We start from the raw sequence: 21553 nt of genomic DNA, 5'->3' as shown, positions 1-21553 counted from the left end.
TAACAATCGTTACGAATCACCACTTAAAAACAATATGTATACATTTATGAAGTACAAAAGGTGGTCGTATAGCTAAAGAAATGTTTTCCAGACAACCTTTGTGTAGAAGAGAAAGAGACGGTAGCTATTTGATGCAATAAGTATATCTAAAAGAAAAACGCTCGGGTAAAAAAATATGCAAATAATCATATGAATACCATACACACACTTAAGTACTTACAATAATACATATTATAATAAATATATATAACATAACATACATTTAGATATATACATATTAAAATAAAATATATACACGGTTTATCTTCCATATATTGTGTTATTATATAACATATATGGAATATGTTATTCCACATATTTTTAAGAAATTTGTATCATTTTAATTTTTCAATTTAATCTTATAAGTCGATTGCTTAAGTACCTCTGTCCCATTCGTGTTTTAACCATGAAGCAGTTCTGTTTGCATGGCTGTGTTTCGGTTTGAAGGGTGGGATATGACGTGAATTTACTGGGTACAGAGCAAAACCACCTGAGTCCTCAGAATGGCAACTCATGGGTGAAACAGTATACTGTTATGTCCATGGTACTGCTCATATCTATAGGCGACGGTTACCACTTTCCATCAGGTGGGCCGTCAGCTTGTTTGCCATTCTAAATTGTATAAAAAAAATGAAGAATTCCCTTGTCTATTAATTTATTGATATATAGATAATGTACAGTACGTTCGCCATGCATGTCCCGAAATAGAATGGGCCACACCTTCCTTTCCCGTGAAGGTCGTAAGAGGCGTCTAAGGTAACTTATGGTGGAGGGATGGGCAGCAGCGTCCCCCTTAAAACATCTCTAAAAGACTAACTGCGGTTGCTAACTCGCCTGCTAAGCGTGGCAATTACTGGCAACTCTCTTTAGGGGGAAAGCTTATTTCCATTAGTGGACAGTTAACGGCTGAAATAATATTATATAACAGTTATTATGTACGGTTTAAATCGTTAAAGATAATTATTACCAAATATCACTAATCCATTGAAAGTTTAACCTTGGTTTGTTTAGTTAAAACTGATAGGTATAACAGTTTTGTAGATAAGATAAAGGTGAAGAAACAAAGGTTCTCTGAGTTATTGTGCCAATTATATTAATTCAGCTGCAATAATTTAAAATTTTTGTAATTCGATAATATTGGCATTTTTTTCCATAGCATGAGATTCCCTATATAAAGTAGGGATATTTAAAGTCTTTAAGCCATAATTTATTTGGAAATATGTATCCAATATACAGATTTTCAAATTGTATGCGACATAGATAATTTTAAAATTTCCCGTTGTTTACACATATTTAAATACACTATCGGGACTTAGCGTGATGAAAAATTTTATAGGTGAATAGTAATGGAGACTAAGAATCCCATATAGCAATATACCCAACCAGGTATTGATATACAACATGAATTCATCATGATGGGCTTGATTCTCATCTATCACCCTTCACTGACGTGGTACAATTTTCACCCATAAAAAAAAATAAACATATAGCTTGATCACGGCGTGGTACAATTTACTTCGAAACGTCAGCAATGAAGAAGCAGGTATACATATATATGTAGATATTATTTACCTGCAAAATTTTTGATCCCGCTAAGTCCTAATAGTGTATTTAAATATGTATGCAACTTAATAATACTTAAACCGCATCGGTTGCAGCCGGAGGACGCGATGTGAACAGTATATTTACATTAAACTGTGCATATTAAGGGTCGTAAGTCGCGGACTCGATCTTGGACTGTCCATGAACTATCGGGTGTCCGACAACGATCTGGGCGTAGCATGGTCTGAATATTTTGCACATACACATTAGCGGTGCGCGATACCGAATGATTTTGTTATTCGAATAATTAGTAACTACTAATTTTGTAATTCGACTACTAAATTAGTAATATTCAAATTTTCACATTCGAATGATTTTACTAATTAGTAACAACTAATTCTATATTTAAAAAAATCCGCGGCAGACTATCATTCATTTCTAATGTAAATAATTATTAGTAAAAATTTACTTTCCTACTACTTTCATCATAACTATCGAAAATTAGTAATTTAGACTACATATATATAATTGGCAATATTCTTGCCTATTAAGAAAAAATAGCAAGTAGCAGAAACTACTAGTGAATGAAATTAGTAGTCGAATGAAACTAGAAGTCAAATGAACAACATTAGCAGTTGAATGAATTGAAAATCATTCGAACAATCCGAATGATTTGCTCAGTCGAATAATTGTAGTCGGATTAGTAAAGTCGCTCATTGCTAACACACATGTAAATCGATTAAGGAGAGACAGCTGAACACTGCACGCTCTTGAGTTGCATCCATCAATCGCGGTGCGTGCGTGTCCTACAGTATGTTTGCTGCTTTACAATTTTTTAAAATTGACATTTAGTTTCATGTGTGTTGTGCTGTTAATTGATAGTTCTATGACATTTAGATAAACATTTATTCGTCAGTATTTATTATACGGAACACGGATTTCTGACAGATTTTTTATTGCTGATTTCAATAATTTAAGTTTCTTTTTTACTGGCCTCTATTTTATTAGAAACAGTCTTATTATTCGATAGTGGAGGAACATTTGCTGTTTGAATGTTTTTATTACTAAGATCTTTAGTATCGGGATTGTAGAAAGCGATAGCATTGCTAACTTTTGCTTCAGCTTCTTTCTTTTCTTCCGCTTCCAGCGCATGTTTTCTTGCTTTGCGTACTTCCGTTTTGTGTTGTATGTAAAAAGTACTGAAAATTAAAGTAAATATATAAATTAATTGTCAGATATGTATCGAACAATTAAATAGTACTATGATAAACAGGATATCAAAATTAATATCTTGGCTTGATTGAGAGACCAAAACATACAAATATCATGTGACGTAAAAACATCATGTTTATATTCTGTGATATGTATGGTACTATACATGTCTAGAGGCGATGGGTACCACTTTTCGTCAGCTTTTTTGCCATTATAAGTATCATATAAAAACAATCATATGTTTACTAAGATTAATTTTATATTTGAAAATATTCTTTTCAATTAGGGAAAATGATTGCAGTACAGTTTCCCCTGCCTTTTCCGTGGGTGTCGTAAGAGGCAACTAACGGAACTTAATGGTCAAGGGAGGGGCAGCAGCATCCCTTAAAATATCACCAATGCTTAACTGGGATTGGTAAGCCCAGGCGGCAGTCAAGCATGGCAACTACTGGCAAAGCCCTCAAGGAGGAGACCTATGTACAGCAGTAGGCAGTTAATGGCTGATATGATGACAATTGAGTGCAGAAAATCATTAAGATTGTTACAGAATTCTGGATAGGTTCAGGAGTATTAAATAAAATCTATGGTGTATGGTATGGTGTATTACGGTAACTGTTCACATTATGATGTGGCATTTGTATGCAATTCATCATCATTTCTTTTCCCCATAAAGGTAGCAAAATTTATATAATTGGGATAGTCTAATTATATAAATTTTGGGATTGGTGGTTTTGTCTTCTAGTTTCATAACTGTTCATCTGTTTGATGTCAACCGTCCTTGGAAATGCATTTTTTGGTGCTATTTATTTTATTGGTTATAATTATTGCAAGAATAAAAAGTATAAGTAATATAATTAATTAATGTTATTTTAGATTGATGATTCATAGGAAAGTTCGTAGAGTATTTTGTAGTCAATCCTCAAATATTGGTAGTCGCACACATACAAATCATAGTGGAATCCAACAAATGAATATGAACCAACTAACCTTGGATAAAATATTCGAATATTTGACATCATTGTGGCGGAACTGAATAGTAAATTGTAGTATTAAAACTTTTTAAATTTTGCAAAATATGAATAAGTTCGCCATGTGTTTTCGGCATAGAAAAGACCAATTATAATAAGTTTACTATTGTAATCTTTTGGAGGAAACAATAAAGAGTACTATTTATCTATTCCTTCTTTTCCCGTGGATGTCTTAATAGGCGACTAAAGGAGGTCGAGAGATAGGCAGCGTCTCTCTTAAAACATCACCAAAGTCTAACTGCGATTGTCAATCAATCAATCGTCTACCAAGCGTGGCAACTACTGGCAAAACCCTCCACGGGGAGGCTTATGTTCAGCAGTGGATAGTTAAAGCCCGATTTGATGATGAGGATAAATAAGGTACTTACATAAGTACAAAAGAAGCAGGTACGATTAGAGCAGCACTGATGAGGAATACAGCACCGGGCAGGACGTGGAGAGTTCTCATGTACATCCACGAGTAGAATGGATTAAACAGCAACGATGCCAATGTTTCCGTTAACGAAAACAAAGAGTTTACCTTAGCTGAAATAGTAACATTAGTTTTTATTAGTAACATAGATTTGTATGTTGTTTATCACGCAAACATTTTCAAAAATAAATTCATTTATTCTAATAATAATCATTTAAATAATTATTTAGTGATTGAAAAATTAAAAAGATTAAAAATTGAAAAGATTGATGAATGTGGAAGAAGCGAAAGAGGTTTGTTTGAATCGAAGCATTTGGCGTTCCATTGTTTTTGCCTACCCTAATGGGAGACAGGCGTGACAGATACGTATGTATGTATGTATGTATGATTGAAAAATTTCAAAGTAGATATTTTTTTTTATTTTAATAATATTTCTATAACAATTTCCAATTATGTTATAAATTGTTAAGTGTCTAAAAAATGTTTTTCAATTATAATATTGGTTGTAACAATTTTCAATATTTTTCACTGTATAATAACATTTCTATTTTTTCAATGGCTGACTGGGAGACAATGCTACATAGCGTTAATTTTACCGTATGGTCCCCGCATAGAAAGAATCATCGCTTCTTTTCCCGTGAGTGTTGTAAGAGGCGACTAAAGGAGGTCGAGAGATAGGCAGCAGCGACTCTCTTAAAATACCTCCGAAGTCTAACTGCAATTACCGTCTGCCAAGCGTGGCAACTACTGGCAAAACCCCCACGGGGAGGCATATGTGCAGCAGTGGACAGTTGAAGGCTGATATGATGATAAATAAGGTCCCTTAGTCGCTAAGAGAACTAAATGTTCGAGGGATGGACAGCAGCGCCCCTCTTAAAACATTTTCAAAGCCTAACAGCGGTTTCCCGAATGTCAAGCGTAGTAACTACTGGTAGAACCCCCCTTATGGGAGTGGCTTGTGGACAGTTAATGGCTTATATAAAAATATAATAATAAATTAAATTCACCTTATATAACAATATTTTTTTTTGTAATATGGTCAATAAAAAATACACAAATAAATAAAAATCTTGATCGAAGAGCAAGCATATTGTAATGTTACTCTGTTTGTTCTTATGTTTATGAAATATTGTAAACTATTATGTACTCATATTATAAAGTAAAAGTTGTGTGAAAATATATGACTGGCCATATGTTAGTCAATAGAAATAAAATGTGATCAGATTTATATAGATACAAAGAGACCACGTTTGAAATTGAGCTATTTTTTTTATCCAAATACTATTTCACACAAAGTTGACCATGAAACGCATTACAAACTTTACTTTGTGTTAAATAATTTATTTATTCAAATAATTTTACTGACCAAAATAAAATAAGGTACAAAATGCAGACTTAAAGCTAGTAGCATTCTCTACCAGTCAATCTCAATTCAATTTAATTCAATCATATATTGCTATTTCATATTGTAACAATATATGTTAAGCTATGTAAAGGTAAAGAATCAATATGAACCCTGGAAGGGTTTGGGACTAGAATCTTTGGGACAATAATGTGTTTTATTTGTTGAATTTAAATTAAAATTAAAATGGATGAAAAAAAGTTATAATACAGTCCCTTTTAAAACATCACCAAAAGCCTAACTGTGGTTGCCAACCCGCTTGCTAAGCGTGGCAACATCTGGCAAAATCCCCTTAGGGGAGGCCTATGTTCAATAGTGGATAGTTAACAGCTAATATGATGATGATAGCTGTGTGGTCCCGGCATAGAATAGGCCACCTCTTCTTTACCCGTGGATGTCGTAAGAGGCGAATAAGGAGGTCGAGGAATGGGTAACAGCGTCCCTCTTAAAACATATCCAAAGCCTAACTGCGGTTGCCAATCCGCCTCCCAAGCATGGCAACATCTGGAAAAATCCTCTTAGGGGAGGCTTATGTTCACCAGTGAATAATTAAAGGCTAATATGATGATGATGATGATGATGATGATGATGATGATGATAGTATCTTACCTGTTTCTTGTTTATCAACTAGTTTTGAAATAATCGATCGCAGAGATGTAAATGTTGTGCCATTAAGAAATTCCGCGACCGGTACTAAAATGAAATATTATACATATTAATTAGAATGTTTTCATGGTTTTTTTTTTATACAACTTAGAATGGCAAACAAGCTGACGGCCCACCTGATGGAAAATGGTAACCGTCGCCTATAGACATGAGCAGTACCATGGACATAACAGAGTATACTGTTTCGCCCATGATACCCCCCATGCGTTGCCATTCCTGAGGACTCAGGTGTTATTCTTCTGTACCCAGTAAATTCACGCCATATCCCACCCTTCAAACCGAAACACAGCTATGCAAACACAACTGCTTCACGATTGAAACACGAATGGGACAGAGGTACCCAAGCAATCGACTTTTGTACAAAGTCTCCCTCTGGTAATCACTACCGTATGTAATGTCATGTAAATACTACCGGTTTAACTTACGTGTAATTAGATCGAAGCAGCTCGACTAGTTTCGGAATCAATTCGTGGTCCTTAGTCATGAGCTTATGTGTGCGAGCAGGAGCCCGACTGAGTCGGTTAAACCGGTAATTATTACATTAAAATATGTTTAATGCTAGGAAAAACCGAATTATTTTTAGTCGTGACGTTGATTATTGTTGTATATTTTCAAAAATTATGTCTTGTATATTTACGATTGAAAATATTAAGATTTGAACACAAACAAGGCACAAGATTAGTTGAAATAATATATCTTTTCTAGGCTTATTTATTTCTTTACTATAGTTCGGCTATGGTGGTATAACACCACTACCACCTTATTCCTTTCCACCTTATTCTTATTCCTTGTTTATGTTTGTTCATCCAAACATGATCTAAACCAATTTAAGGCAATGTGAATAGACTATTGGTGGGCCCTCGAGTCCCATTTTAGACCACATCATCGTTTCCGTATGATCAATAGTGGGATCCTTCAATAGTGAAAAAAAAAAATCAAACACATATAAAAATCACTTACCTAAATACATTTCTATATCGGATCTTACGAAGGCTATCCATATTGAGCCAACGAATTTACTCAAAATAGACACGAGACAAAGTAATGAGTCGTCCACCTGCAGACGTCTACTCAACACCGTGATGGAAAACATGGCGCCTGAAAGTCATTAAATTAAAAAAAAATTAACAGACTGTAATCAATATCGTCATGAAGTCCTGGTATAGAATGACCACCCTTTCCTTTCCAGTGTGTCGTAAGAGACGATATATTAATAATAAATAATCTTTATTTACTACTCACAAGGAATATTTTACATTGTATAACTATTCAGAATTTTAACTTAAAATTATTATCCTTGTGAGAGTCTGGAGTCTGAACTAGGTCGAAACCTGTACTACAGATCTCCAGGCTCTCTCCGGAGTTTTACAATATATTACTGAATATCATTATTATTATATCTACACAAGTATTGTGAGGTAAGTATTCTTGGTATATGGAAGTAAAGTTACAGGATAGTGAGGTATAACATCATGGGCATCACAGTGTATTCTGTGATGATTATTTTACTGTTCACATGAATAAAATTGGTAACCGAACCCGAATACATATAGGGAATGGCTACCAATTTCCATCAGGTGGCCAGTCAGCTTGTTTCTCATTTTAAATATAATAAAAAAAGTTTTATATTGGTATGTAGAATGGCAATGACATACAGCTCTGTTCAATATTTTATTATTAAAAAGAATTGTTAAATAAAATCTTAACAGTAGTTCTTGTAGAATTTGGAGTGTACTTTTTTTGCAACTTAGAATGGCAAACAAGCTGACGGTCCACCTGATGGAAATTGGTAACCGTCGCCTATAGACATGAGCATACATGAGACATAACAGAGTGTACTCTTTCGTCCATGATACGCCCATGCGTTGCCATTCCTGAGGACTTAGGTGTTCTCCTCTGTACCCTGTAAATTCACTGTAAAATCCCACCTTTCAAACCGAAACACAGTCATGCAAACACAACTGCTTCACGGTAGAAATACGAATAGGACAGAGGTGCCCAAGCAAACGACTTTTGTACAAAGTCTCCCTCTGGACTGTGATAATTATGATTATATAAATATTAATTAGATATTGCATAGATCATATTAATTAATACTTAATAATTTAGTACTCAATAAATGCGGAAGGTATAGGAGAATTATCACTGAGTTCGATATTGTATAAAACACATCTTTCATAATAATGAAGGTAATTATGCAGCTGCCATTGCGTTTTATTTGAAATGTGTTGATAAAACGTAATGTGCCCGTTGACCTATTACGAGTATTAACATTGATTACTTATAATAAAACAGATGTATTGAAGCTGTACCACTTACCTATTGAGTGTAAAAGAATAGAGTAACTGGTGTAGAGACCATATTTGACCATGTCCCAATTTAAACGGTTCCTAACGAAGAGATAGAATACGTGGTGTTCCGCTGAAATTATGAAATGTAAATCATATTAAAATAATTATAATACATTAAATAAATATACAATTACAAGAGTATTGTTATATAGAAGTCATTTAATAGTTTTGGATTTATATTCATATTGTCCAATATAATTTTTATTTATTTATTGTGGCAACACAAAGTTAGGCAGATTGCACTTTGCAACATGGCAACATTTTTCACCTGTTTTTTTAAATGGAATTACAAAATTGTTAACCAGTGATCTCATAAATTTATCTAATCAACGGTGATAAGTTCAAATTTAGTTCTATATTTTATTTTATATTCGGAAAGTGGTCCTTAGAGCCGGATATTATGAATAAATAACCAATTATTCTCAAAACATTTGTCTTTTTATTATAAATACTGATTTAAACAGACAATGGTAGTTAAAAGGGGATTATATTATATAAGGGATAAAAAATATTCTAAAACAAGCAGTCAGTTTGTAAAAGTATACTATTTTAATTAAAATTTGATCCAAAAGGTATGAGTCAAGTCATTAGAAAAAAGCATGAGAGGCATACCTCAATGGGTGAAACACACCCAATGAGGGTGATAGAATTCGGTTGTTTATGTCTTAACTTTGTACCTTACATATTTTTATTGAATTACTCTCGTATTATTCTAGCAGTATAAAGAATTCTTATTACTGGCTATTTCTTTATGAGAATTGAATCCTTATCACTTAGTTTAATGGTACCTAGCTTTAATATGTTTGCGTGTCACACATTGATATCCGGCTCACGTTTCGCTCATAATAAACTCGTCAACTCACACATGCTCGGCCCGAAGAGTATGAAGACGGTGAAAAGTGTCAGGATAACTTTGACCCTTCTGTTGGAGGGACGGGGCCTGTACGCCACTGCAATTGTTTCGCCAACGTGAGTCACATCGAAAAACGACACTTCCGTACTGCTCTCACGTTCTATCTGTGGGCAAAGTTTGTTGGTAGTTAGCTAGGGCAATGACACTTACACGTTTGTTGAAAACATTTATGGTAGTCACTGTCTGTACCAATAACAGTAGCGACAATCGAAATATATAGAAAGTAGAGCCTTTGTTAAAAGTAAATTTGTGTGTGTGTACATATGTGTGTGTGTGTGTGTGTGTACATGCGTGCGTACATGTGTGCGTGTGTGCACGTGGGTGGCGTGCATGCGGGCCGCATACGTTAGTGGGTATTTTCGTGGCATAACTGTAGCAATTATGGCACGGAAGCATAGCACCTTAATGGCAACCTATATAGACATGAGTGAAGTCTGTGAATTTCATGGTTATCGGTCAGATCTACCATTAGATTGATTGTCATTGCAAGCTGCAAAAAAATCGTATTATACAAGTCGTATATGGGAAAATAAAATGTTTTGTTGCCAATTAAAAATATCATTCTCTAAATTGGTCTCACCGAGATCGAACTATGTGCTTCATTTATGCAAAACAACATTCCAACTACTGCACTGCAAATGCTATGTCATATTATGTCTATATTTATCTTGCCAGACATTTTGTAAATAATTTTATCTACAAATAAATGAAAATAAATTAATTACATTATATCTATATTATTTACGTACTATTATCGATAGAATGAGTACCCCGAATTTATAATTGCTTCTATTCTGAATTATTTTGTTTATCATTGACATAATTAACGCTTATCTAAAAGATTAATTCTACAATAATTTACTGAGCGATTAGTAAGTATGACTTTGAAAAGAGGTTTAATTAAATTTGTACAGACAATTGGCGTAGTTTTTATAGCAACCACTGATTATTAAATATTGATGTACTTGTTTTATTCATTTATTTATTTAATAAAAATACTACTATAAAAGTTTTTAATTTCTTTTTAATGCAACTTAGAATGGCAAAAAGCTGACGGCCTACCTGATGGAAAGTGGTAACCGTTGCCTATAGACATGAACAATCCCATGGACATAACAGAATATACTCTGTCACCCATGATAATATTTATGCATTTCCACTCTGGTGGAAGGTATTATGCTTCTATACCTTCTAATTTGATTGCCATGTTCCAGTCTTCAAACTGAAACACAGCATTACACAACTGGTTTATGGCAGAAACACGAATGGGACAAAGGTACCCAAAAACACGAATCATGAAATTAACAAATTTAATAGATTTTTGCCATGATTAGTTATTTGTTTTAATTGCGCCGATATTTAGATATTATTCGGAATATTAACAAATAAATAAATCGTAGTAAGAAGTCATTAATTTTATATATTAAGTGTAAAGACAACTGCGAATATATAAAAGCTTTATAAGGTAGATTTATATTATAATGAGTAGTTAAACATCAATTAATTTATTGACATAACCCAATCTAGTTACTAGATAAATAAGCAGAGCTTGTATTGTTGGTACTGGATAATTGATAGGTAATACATATATACAACACATACATACAACATAGTTAATGCCCTGACAATAGAAATAGGTCGAAAAGTATGTGTATTGAAATTGCACTGGAATTTTTTTTCACACACACACACACACACACACACACACACACACACACACACACACACACACACACACACACACACACACACACACACACACACACACACACACACACACACACACACACACACAGAGAGAGAGAGAGAGAGAGAGAGAGAGAGAGAGAGAGAGAGAGAGAGATATACACACACACATACATTTTATAATGTGCGTAAATTTAGCCGTACATTTATTTTAAACGTGGATTACTATATTACTCTTATCAATGTATAATCTACATTATGTTTTTGACGTCGAGTCCTCTGTGTTATTATTATACTCAGAGTTTATTACTATAACTTTTAGATTATAGATTATGCTACTAATAGAATGTTGTTAACATATATTCATTATGGTAGCCATGTCTATATGCGACGAATACCACTTTTCATCAAATAAGGCTGTGGGCCTACCATGAAGTGTGTTCCGAAATTTCGGAGCTAAACGAAACACAAATGTGATGTTAAAATTACATAATACATGGCGTTTGGAAATATTAAAAATGTTAAAATATTGTTCCTTTGGACTTTTACGATAGGATGTGAGATATAGAACACTGATAAAAAACGAGTGAGCTATTTTGACAAAAAGTTGACCAGTTTTTAGGCTCGATGCTCTATCTATATAAACCAAGCTTAATATAAATGTATACACAAATATCGTATCACAATGTTTTGAACCATTCTCTGATCTTTGAAATCATTCAATTGATTTTAAGGACATTTTAAAAATGTATATTATTTGTTACAGGTTGAGTGATAATATAATTTTATCTCGATAAAAAATAGACCTGGTATGTAGATATAGGGGAACAGGACAACATTTTTCAGAGGTTTATATTAGAATTCGAATTTGGGACCTATGATCTGCACTCAAATGCAAGAGGAAGGATGTTGTATCTACAAGGGTTTAAATTGAGCTTCAATGATGACCATACACTGTTTATTTTAATTTATTTATTTACTTATATACGTTTATTGACTAAAATAAAGTATGGTACAAAAGGCGGCCTTTATGCTACTAGCATTCTCTACCAGTCAACCTTTGGAATGAACAGTGAATCACGAACGCGATACTTGATTATTGGAATGGGTATATATATATATATATAAACATAAAACATGATGAATAGCTACTAATGTTGTAATGAGTTCATATGGTGAGCATTTTATCTGTCTATGTCATAAATATTGGTGTAAAGATTGGTAGAAAAATGGATATTATTTCACAAAAATGTAAACTTATTCCATTGCATTCTCATTATTTCACGGGATGGCAACAAAGTTTATTTCTGGTGTTAATTAATTAATATAAAATTTATTGTACATTATATTCAATTACTTGTATAAGCTCTTGACTACTGTAAATAAATAAAATAAATAAAAAATATTTACTAGAGGGAGACTTTGTACAAAAGTCGTTTGCTTGGGCACCTCTGTCTCATTCGTGTTTCTATCGAGAAGCAGTTTATTTATTTATTTATATCTGCACTATTTTTGCAGGTTAATAAATAATCCTAATGAATTAGTGTAGCTGTCTTAATGCTATGTTAATATAAATAAAACAATGTCATGTTTGCATGGCTGCGTTTCGGTTTGAAGGGTGTGATATGGCAGTGAATTTAGAGGGTACAGAGGAATAACTCCTGAATCCTCAGGAATGGCAACGCCTGGGGGTATCATGGGAGAAACGGTATACCCTGTTATGTCCATGGTACTGCTCATGTCTATAGGCGACGGTTACTACTTGCCATCAAGTGGGCCATCATAACTTGCCATTCTAAGTTGCATGAAAAAAAGATTTATACTAAATCGCATAATATTCCAGTGAACTTCAATTTGAAATGGGAGACTATGCAACTGCAGTGCAATTGGTAAATTGAAATCGCAAATTAACTGTCGAACAAAGTTTTACTAACTAAAACAGTTGTGAGCTCCCGTCCGTTTTAGTTAAAAGTTGCATTATTATCCATCAGGTAAATATGGTTCTAATAATACAATTTGTTTGCATATTCCATGTTCAGGTTTAATTTTATAGAAAAGCTGTCAGATATAATAAAATTTGTAGGTATTATTGACAGATTTAAGTTGACTTTAAGAAGCAGAAGGTTTTCAGAATAGAATAGAATAGAATAGAATTTTATTGCTAACTGTGTACATACATATAGCAGTAACTATTGCTTTGAATTTGACATCAGTATCAACAGTTATACCCTATCGGGCATGCAACAATTTAAGAACAGGTAATTATATTAACATCGAAACATTCAATACTATTACCATTACTTGATTACAAATAAATATGAAATATTATACAATACAATTAACAAGACAAAGAATAATCATAACCAAATTAAAATAAAACAGTTTAACTAACTGTATATCTTATTTATGCTAAGTATGACTTACAATCTTACACCGATTTTAATGTTTTTTTTTTAATATACAGAAAGTATGGCAGTCGATGGAGAAGACCTATGTTCTGCAGTGGATAGATAAGAGCTGAAATGATGATAGTTTTTTATTGTATTGGTTCTATGTCAATGTGGTCAAGACCAGATTCGTCTTTCTATGGGTTAAAATCTTAAAATGTATAAAAAATTGAAGATTTTGTCATTTATCATATTTTGTGTAATAAATTTGAAATTTATATTCAATTATGGTACTACTTACCGGTGGACGACCTTTCTGTTTTAGAAACTGATCAGGTTCCTTTAAACAGAAAATTCCATAGGCCATCACAACGAGGAACATCCCCGTAGTCATAGTAAAGATTCCATAATATCCCATTTTTTGCAAGAGAACTCCACTCAGAGCAATACCGATAGGCAAACCAGCAGTCATGCAGAGGTTGACCAATCCAACTCTGAAGGTTCGGGCCTCTTCGGAAGTTATGTCACTAATATAACTGAAGACACCAAGGAACATAGTAACCCAACCACCGGTGATGGCCGGGAAAAACGTCTCTAGAAACACAGTAATTTGTACAGGTATTTCGTAAAAGAAGTACACGTTGATTAAATTGTTAATAGATGTGAGAACTTCTCCAAATATTGGTAGCAGTATACAAATTTTTCTCTTTCCGGTTTTATCACTCCAACCTCCCAGAAACATGATGATAATACACGGCAATGCGGTATGAATAATTCCCTTCCAAATGTCTATGGACGCTATCAGTTTTTGCACTTCGAGCTCATACGACGAGTGGTTATTGCTTGTTTTTTTCATTAACACATCACAGATTTCGTCTCCAAAAGCAAGATTTACCCTGCATGCTTTGTCTAAATTCAGATTTGCCATAGCAAACTTCGATATTATACTGGGTATGATTAAACCAGCCAGCAACGGCTCTACCGTTATATTACTTTTTGCATATGTAAATTTTTCTGCAAACGTTTTTGGTGTCTTCAGTGGTACCACATCCTTGTTTAACGGATTCTCATCTGATGATTTTATTTCGCTGTTCTTCTTTTCTGCCATTGTTTCTGCTTATTTATCACTTGTAATTCAATTCTATAATATCATTTTGTTTTCTACACTGCACAATAAACGTCTATTGTTAAAATGGTTAAATTTACATAATGACTACTGATGCACGAGGAGCAACAATTGCCTTTGATATTTGCTTGTCCGATACGTTTGTTTGATATCAATTAAGCGTAGATAATGATAATATATAATTATATTGATAAACGTTTGTGTTGGATTATGTATAGTTGGAATATTACGCAGCCCATACATTTATTTTAGAAAAAGAAGTTTTATATTTCTGTGGTCACGGACGAAACACTCAATCTGGTATGCAATCTCAGACAATTCTCCTATCGGGCCAAAAAATATCGATGTGATATAAATGCAAATTTATTAAGTGTATGATGATTGTCGTGTTTCGAAGGCGTCCATTCGTTGACTTGTTATCTAATAGTCAGGCGTTTTGATAATAATAAAAATATCGATTATTTATAAAATGATGTCTGCAGAAAGTTTTTTTTTTAAATAATTGTATATGATGGTTGTTTGTTAAGATAACAAGTGTATATATACAAATTTATTTAAAAAGTAATTTAATAAATATAATTAAGATGTAATTAATAATGAAATGTTGTAACTTAATGAATATTTATTATTTTATTGAATGATCTGTTTAATGTATCTTTAATAAATTATTTATGAAACATGAAACAATGAAAAAAAATATTGATTACTAACTTTTACTCGTAACTTTGTCCGTCTGACTGAGATTATGTTTATTGTCCGTGAAAAAAAAATTACTTATTTATTTATTTATTCAAATAACTTTATTGATCAAAATAATATAAGGTACAAAAGGCAGATTTAATGTTAGTAGCATTCTCTACCAGTTAACCTTTGGGATAAACATATAAAACTATGTCCTTTTACCTCCAAGAGTACATGTTCAATTTCATAACGATTGATTGAACCGTTAAAACTCCAAGAGGCAACAAAGAAATAAATTTATAGTATTAGTAAAGGCTCTCTAAAGTATTGGGTACAGTAAAAACTTTTTTATTTATTTATTTGCTTTTTTTAATATAGACATTAGGTTATAACGAAAATGTACACAGGCGGACTTATCCCTTAAAGGTATATCTTCCAGTCAACGTTGAGAACCCGAAGGGAGAAAAAAAATGTTATTAAAAAAATAAAGCAGTGAATTTATTCTACTATATACAGGAGTAGTTAGTATTTTTTATTTAGCTGTTATGGTCAGTTAAACCACTAGTAGAGGACCATTTATTTGTCACATACATTTTCATATAATTATGGTTCGTGACAGAGTCACGCCGCTGTGAACTGGAAAATTTGTTATGCACTTATAGTTGATTAGCGGTATTAAATGTCATGATTTTGATATTATTTTGCAAGAGTTTTCTTTTTTTTTAATCTTTAATATATCTAACAATATATATATTTACTTATATGGTTTTGCGCATTCCTTTTAATACTTTTAAACTCTCGGACTTATTATCTTTTAAAGGGATGTCTTCATTTTATTAGTTATTATACGTCCAGCAGTATAAAAGCAGTACAGTACAGTAAAGTAGGGTATACAAACATATTTATGATTACATCCAACTGGAGCAGACAACAAAGATAAGCACATTTTGATTCACAACTTAAATAATTAAAGTTTGTGTCCCACAAAACAGCCGACTTTCATAGTAACAAAGTAAATTATGTTGTTTCAAAAAACTAAACTACTGAAGTACCGATTTTGATAAAATTTCTACGAGACCAGTCTGTAGGTATGTCCTCTGATGAATAAAGATTTTTTAAAGTTTACAATTGATTGAGATATGAGGTAACAAATATAAAAAAATATATATAACCAAACTGAGACCCTCATTGTTTTTGAAGTCGATTAATAAACATTAATGCACTATTAGAAACTTTACTGTATGGTTCCAGCATAAAATGGCATGCTATTTCTTTTCCCATGGGTGTTGTAAGAGGCGAGTAAGGGAACTTAATGGTCAGGGGATGGGAGTTGAGTAATGTTTTAAGAAGGATGCTGCTGTCCCTCTTAAAACTAAAACATCACGAAAGTCTAACAATAGTTGCCAATCCGCCTGCCAAGCGTGGCAACTACTGGTAAAATCCCCCAAGGTGGAGGCTAGATTCAGTATTGTACAATTAATGGCTGATATTATGACTATGTGATAATGATGACTACTAAAATGAATTATTTAAAAAAATATATAGTCAATGTCATTCAGGATGATACAGGGATTTTAACGATACTACATACATACAAATATGTTTAGATATTTAGAAATGGTGATGGGATAAAGAAATACATACATTAATACTAGAAACATTAAACTCCTGTTTTGGGTAATCGCGTAAAAACTCGTATCAAAGCTGGTCACAAAGCGTTGCTAGATTGGGTACAAATATTTTTTTTACAATTTTGGGTAATAAAATTCGTGTTTGCGAAATATTGGAGAAATGAAAACGACAAAATCATTTGAAAAAATAAAAATAAAATACGAGTAAGTATCGAATAAATTGGGTAATTTTCTATGTAAATTTAATACATTTATCAATGGAGATAGCAACATGAGGTAAAGAAGTCATACGTAGAGAAGAGCTTCTTTTAGATGTAAGCGTAGTTTTTTTAGTGGAAATAGTAACCCTGCCTGCGCTAACGATATACGCTGGAGGAGCACCAGTAAGAGATGATAGGTGATGATGAAAATGTAGGTTAGCTAATCGTGATGAATACACCTGGAATTCAGTACGATGGTTTCCAGTGGGGGCTGCGTGGAGGTCGACTTGACAGGGTATTTTGCTAGCAATGGGATTGGTAGTCCGCGTTACTAACAATTCCTCTCCCTCCCCCCCCTGTCATCGTAATAGTTATATGGAAAAATGTAGTGAGAACGATACAAGTGTGTGATTAGATAAAAGTGAACGAATTTGTATAATTTTTTTCTTGGGTAAGGACAAAAATCGCAATTGGTAGCCCTGTGTGTGGCCACATACACGATTTGATAAATCATTTAATCGCGCAGATAAATCTTTATACATTTGTTTGGTAGATTTTAAACTGCATGGTTAGAGAGAGATTATGTATGTATGTTTTTTTTATTAAAATGTAGATGAAGATCATAATACTTGGGAGAAGAGATTTTTTAATGGGTGATAATGGCATGGTAACCCCGTCTGTGCTATCGGTATACACTGGCGAGGCGCCAATGAGAAATGACAGATGAGGATGAAAGCAGGTCAGTTAGCAATCCTGACAAATTCAATTAGAATCAACCACGATGGTTTCTAGGGGGAACCACGTGCCAGCCTTTAATTATCCACTGCTAAATATAGAGCTCCCTCTATTGGCGGGGTTTGGCAGTAGTTGCCACGTTTCGCAAGCGAGTTAGCAACTGCAGTTAGACCTTGGAAATGTTTCTCTCTCTCGACTATTAAGCTCAGCTAAGGAAAGGAAGGCGTAGCGTATTCTATGCCTGAACTACACGGCGATTTATGAGCTACTTGCTAGCAATAAAACCTCTAAGTGGAGATGGCTGAAAACCATCAGAGTTAATTCTTGTTGAATTTGTCACGATAACCCATTTGACCTGTTTTCATCCTCGTCACAATCTACTAGTTTTCTACCAGCGTATACTTGCGTAGCAAGGTTACCATTCCATTATAATTCATTTAAAAAATAACTACTTTACTGTACTATTAGTTTTCAGATTTAAATCCATCATAATATTATATATATCATGTGTGAAAAACATGAGAATAATATGAAAAAAATCAAATTAAATTTAAACAAGTTAATGCAAAGTTACAACAGAAGTAAAACCTATTCATTATATAATATAATTGTGGGCGATATTATGGACTGTATATTGATGTATATGATGTAATCAAACAATGGGTTTAAAAGAAAATAACTATAATAAAGAAAACTACGAAAGATAGACTACGACAGCAAAGAGCAAAAGTTGACAATTGTAAAAACAAAAGTATAAAAATACAATAGAAATAAAATCTTTAAAAATAACTAAGGAGTTCGCAACAATTAAATTATTTCACCGCGTAATTACATATCTGTTTCACCAAAGGTTGACTGGGAGAGAATGCTATATAGCATTAAATTCGCTTTTTGTACTAGAATTTTTTTGTAATTTGATCAATAAAGAATAAATAAAATAAATAAAAAAATAAATACTGTCCTATTTAAGATAGAAAAGAGGATTGTGGTCGATTAATTTTTTTTTTATTTAAATTACATTGACACGAATTTAATAATTCCTATTGATTCGATAGTCAGTACAGACGTGCGATACTTATCTTGCAGACTTATCTTTAGTAGTTTGAATGTAATCTATAATACCTAATGTTTACTTTTGATATCATTTCTAATATTTAAACGTAGTTTAATCAACAAACAATGATCACGAGCACATAAAATCACCATGATATTTTCCACAATTACTATTGGATGTAGATATATTTCGTTTCTTTTTTTTAATTTAAACCATAATGCAAATTTTTATGTAACGTACCGGCCTGTTATATGGTTAGAACTGACCACTGATCTCGTGTATCGTATAATGCTACTGGTTGATGGTAAACGCCTTTATTCGCGTTTATGTACACCAATTACCTACTTGAACGTTGTTAGGGAGTTAAGAGACAGAATGGTGAACGAACATAGACTATGTTAACTACTATAATTCTAACTAGGACTAGGTATAGAGCGGTTTTAAAATTTAACGCAAATTATGTAAAAAAAAAAAATGTAAAAATGTATTTAATTTTCAAAGTATGTATAAGTTTAACTGGTTATGATATTGTTCAATTTTCAATCGACTTCAAATTAGAATTTTGCAAATTGGTTTCTTTTAAACTGTTTTGAAAATTCTATTTTTATCTCAAAAGGTATACTTACCTTTATGGTTTTATAGAAATTTTAACAAAATCGATTCACGAGTTCAGTTTTTAATTCAAAATAATTTTGTTTTGTCATAATTGAAGTAGTATTTTTTTTTTGTAGAGTGCAATCTTAAATTACATTGTAATGATATGATAATACGATACTTTTAAATTTTAATATGCGTTCATGATATCAATTATTCGAGATATTAAACTATATTTATATAGTGGCAAAAAAATTATTAAAATTGTATGACAAAAAACTGATGTCAATCTTAGCAAAATCAATTATTTTAATATAAAAATCCAGTTATTTTAATTGAAAAACGAAACTACTTATCTATGTATATATTTATATATGTATGTCTTCATGAAATTACATATATTTTTCTCTCCTATTGAAGATGATAAAATTGTATGATATAATATTATCCTACTACCACGATGTTTGCAAATTTGTTCAGCCAATATATTATATGAACAAGTCCATTTTATAATTCACTGTTTGTGTTATAACTTCTTGATGGAACTTTATTATGATATAATTGTATTTATAATATGTTAATTAATGTAATATTTTGAAGAAAAAAATAAAGAGTGTCTACGTTTATTATATGGTCTTATTATATTATTTAAAATACTTGTAATTTGTTTCAATATCTTTAATATAAAAAAAATATATATTTATACTAATCTAATTTATGTCTATAGACATCGAAAAATGTTTATTTTAGTTAAATTTTAAACTTTCACGTTTTTTACACACATTTCGTCATCTATAAAGAAGTAGGTATGTAGGTACTATTAAAATTGTAGGCAAAAAATTTTTTACATCGTGTTAAGTCCTGATATTGTATTTAAAATAACCTTCATTTTGTCAACAGACTTCAAAAAAGGAAAACGTTTTCAATTAGAATTTATTGTTTTTTTTTTTGAAATAACTAATTATATTTGTTTTCTCAATTTAATATACAAGGAAAATGTGAACGTAGGAAAAAATTCTAAAATGCTACATTATAATTTTTTTAAGGTAAAAACAAACCCACTTAATATTAAACTAAGATTTTCAATAACATGATTAGTTTTTCCCCGTGACTTCGTCTGCCTGAATGGGATATATTATCGACCGGGATAAAAAGGTTCTTGCCAAATACTATGTACATTTACACTAAGTTTCATGATAATTGGTTCAGCTGTTAAAAAGTCGAGAGGCGATAAACTCACATTCATATTTATAATATTAATAAGGATTATTTAATATATAAATATTATTATTAATATATTATTATTTTATAATATAATAATATTCATCATCATCATCATCATCATATCAGCCTTTATCTGTCCACTGCTGAACATAAACCTCCCTCTCGGGGTCGTTTTACTAGTAGCTGCCACTCTTCGCAGACGGATTAACAACCGTAGTTAGATTTACAGATGTTTTAAGAGGGACGCTGCTGTCCATCCCTCGCCCTCCCTTAGTCGACTCTTACGACACCTACGGGATAGGAGGGGGTGGCCTATTCTATGCCGGGACCACATTTTATATTTATTAGTTTTTAAATACTTGTCAATGTTAAAATGAGTCTACTGGCTCTAGTTAACCATGACTGCAATAATAATGGTACTAGAATTAAAACTGGTTGTTATAACGTTTTATAACAACCAGTTGCCGGTTGTCTATATTTATACCATAGATTTTTTTTATGGATGATAATTGGAATGGTTACCCCGTCTGCGATATCGGTACTGGCGGGGCACCAGCCAGAGATGACAGGTGAGGATGAAACCAGGTCAGTTAGCCTATCGTGACGAATTTCATAATCAATTCTTATGAAATTCGTTTCCAAAAGGAACGAATGATGGTTTCCAAAGGGA

General features: G+C 32.4%; 1 protein-coding gene across 2 annotated transcripts; it reads right to left on the bottom strand.

Annotated features, from left to right (window-relative positions):
- Positions 1-2473: 2473 nt before the first annotated feature.
- LOC113510937 (proton-coupled folate transporter-like) lies at positions 2474-19324 on the bottom strand. Of its 2 annotated transcripts, XM_052895315.1 has the most exons (8): positions 19306-19324; positions 13940-14804; positions 9516-9669; positions 8621-8722; positions 7262-7399; positions 6245-6328; positions 4190-4346; positions 2474-2780 (listed from the first exon to the last, which is right to left on the bottom strand). In XM_052895315.1, exons 2-8 carry the CDS (start codon positions 14744-14746, stop codon positions 2555-2557), a joined length of 1668 nt encoding a protein of 555 aa, XP_052751275.1. In that variant the 5' UTR covers positions 14747-14804; positions 19306-19324; the 3' UTR covers positions 2474-2554. The 2 variants fall into 2 exon arrangements, with proteins under 2 accessions (XP_052751275.1, XP_031769346.2); XM_031913486.2 differs by lacking the exon at positions 19306-19324 and having other exon boundaries at positions 13940-15187.
- Positions 19325-21553: the final 2229 nt, after the last annotated feature.

Source organism: Galleria mellonella, unplaced genomic scaffold (genome assembly GCF_026898425.1).
Source record: "Galleria mellonella isolate WM207_F2 unplaced genomic scaffold, CSIRO_AGI_GalMel_v1 utg117, whole genome shotgun sequence".
Lineage (NCBI taxonomy): Eukaryota > Metazoa > Arthropoda > Insecta > Lepidoptera > Pyralidae > Galleria > Galleria mellonella.
This window is presented reverse-complemented; position numbering and strand designations above follow the sequence as displayed.

What these genes read in the sequence shown, in the direction of transcription:
- LOC113510937 (XM_052895315.1), bottom strand. Translation starts at nt 14,746, where the DNA reads ATGGCAGAAAAGAAGAACAGCGAAATAAAATCATCAGATGAGAATCCG. An exon ending in AACAGAAAGGTCGTCCACCG is followed by an intron (nt 9,670 to 13,939) that starts GTAAGTAGTACC and finishes CTTTGCCCACAG; the next exon opens with ATAGAACGTGAGAGCAGTAC. An exon ending in AGTTGATAAACAAGAAACAG is followed by an intron (nt 4,347 to 6,244) that starts GTAAGATACTAT and finishes TTACTATTTCAG; the next exon opens with CTAAGGTAAACTCTTTGTTT.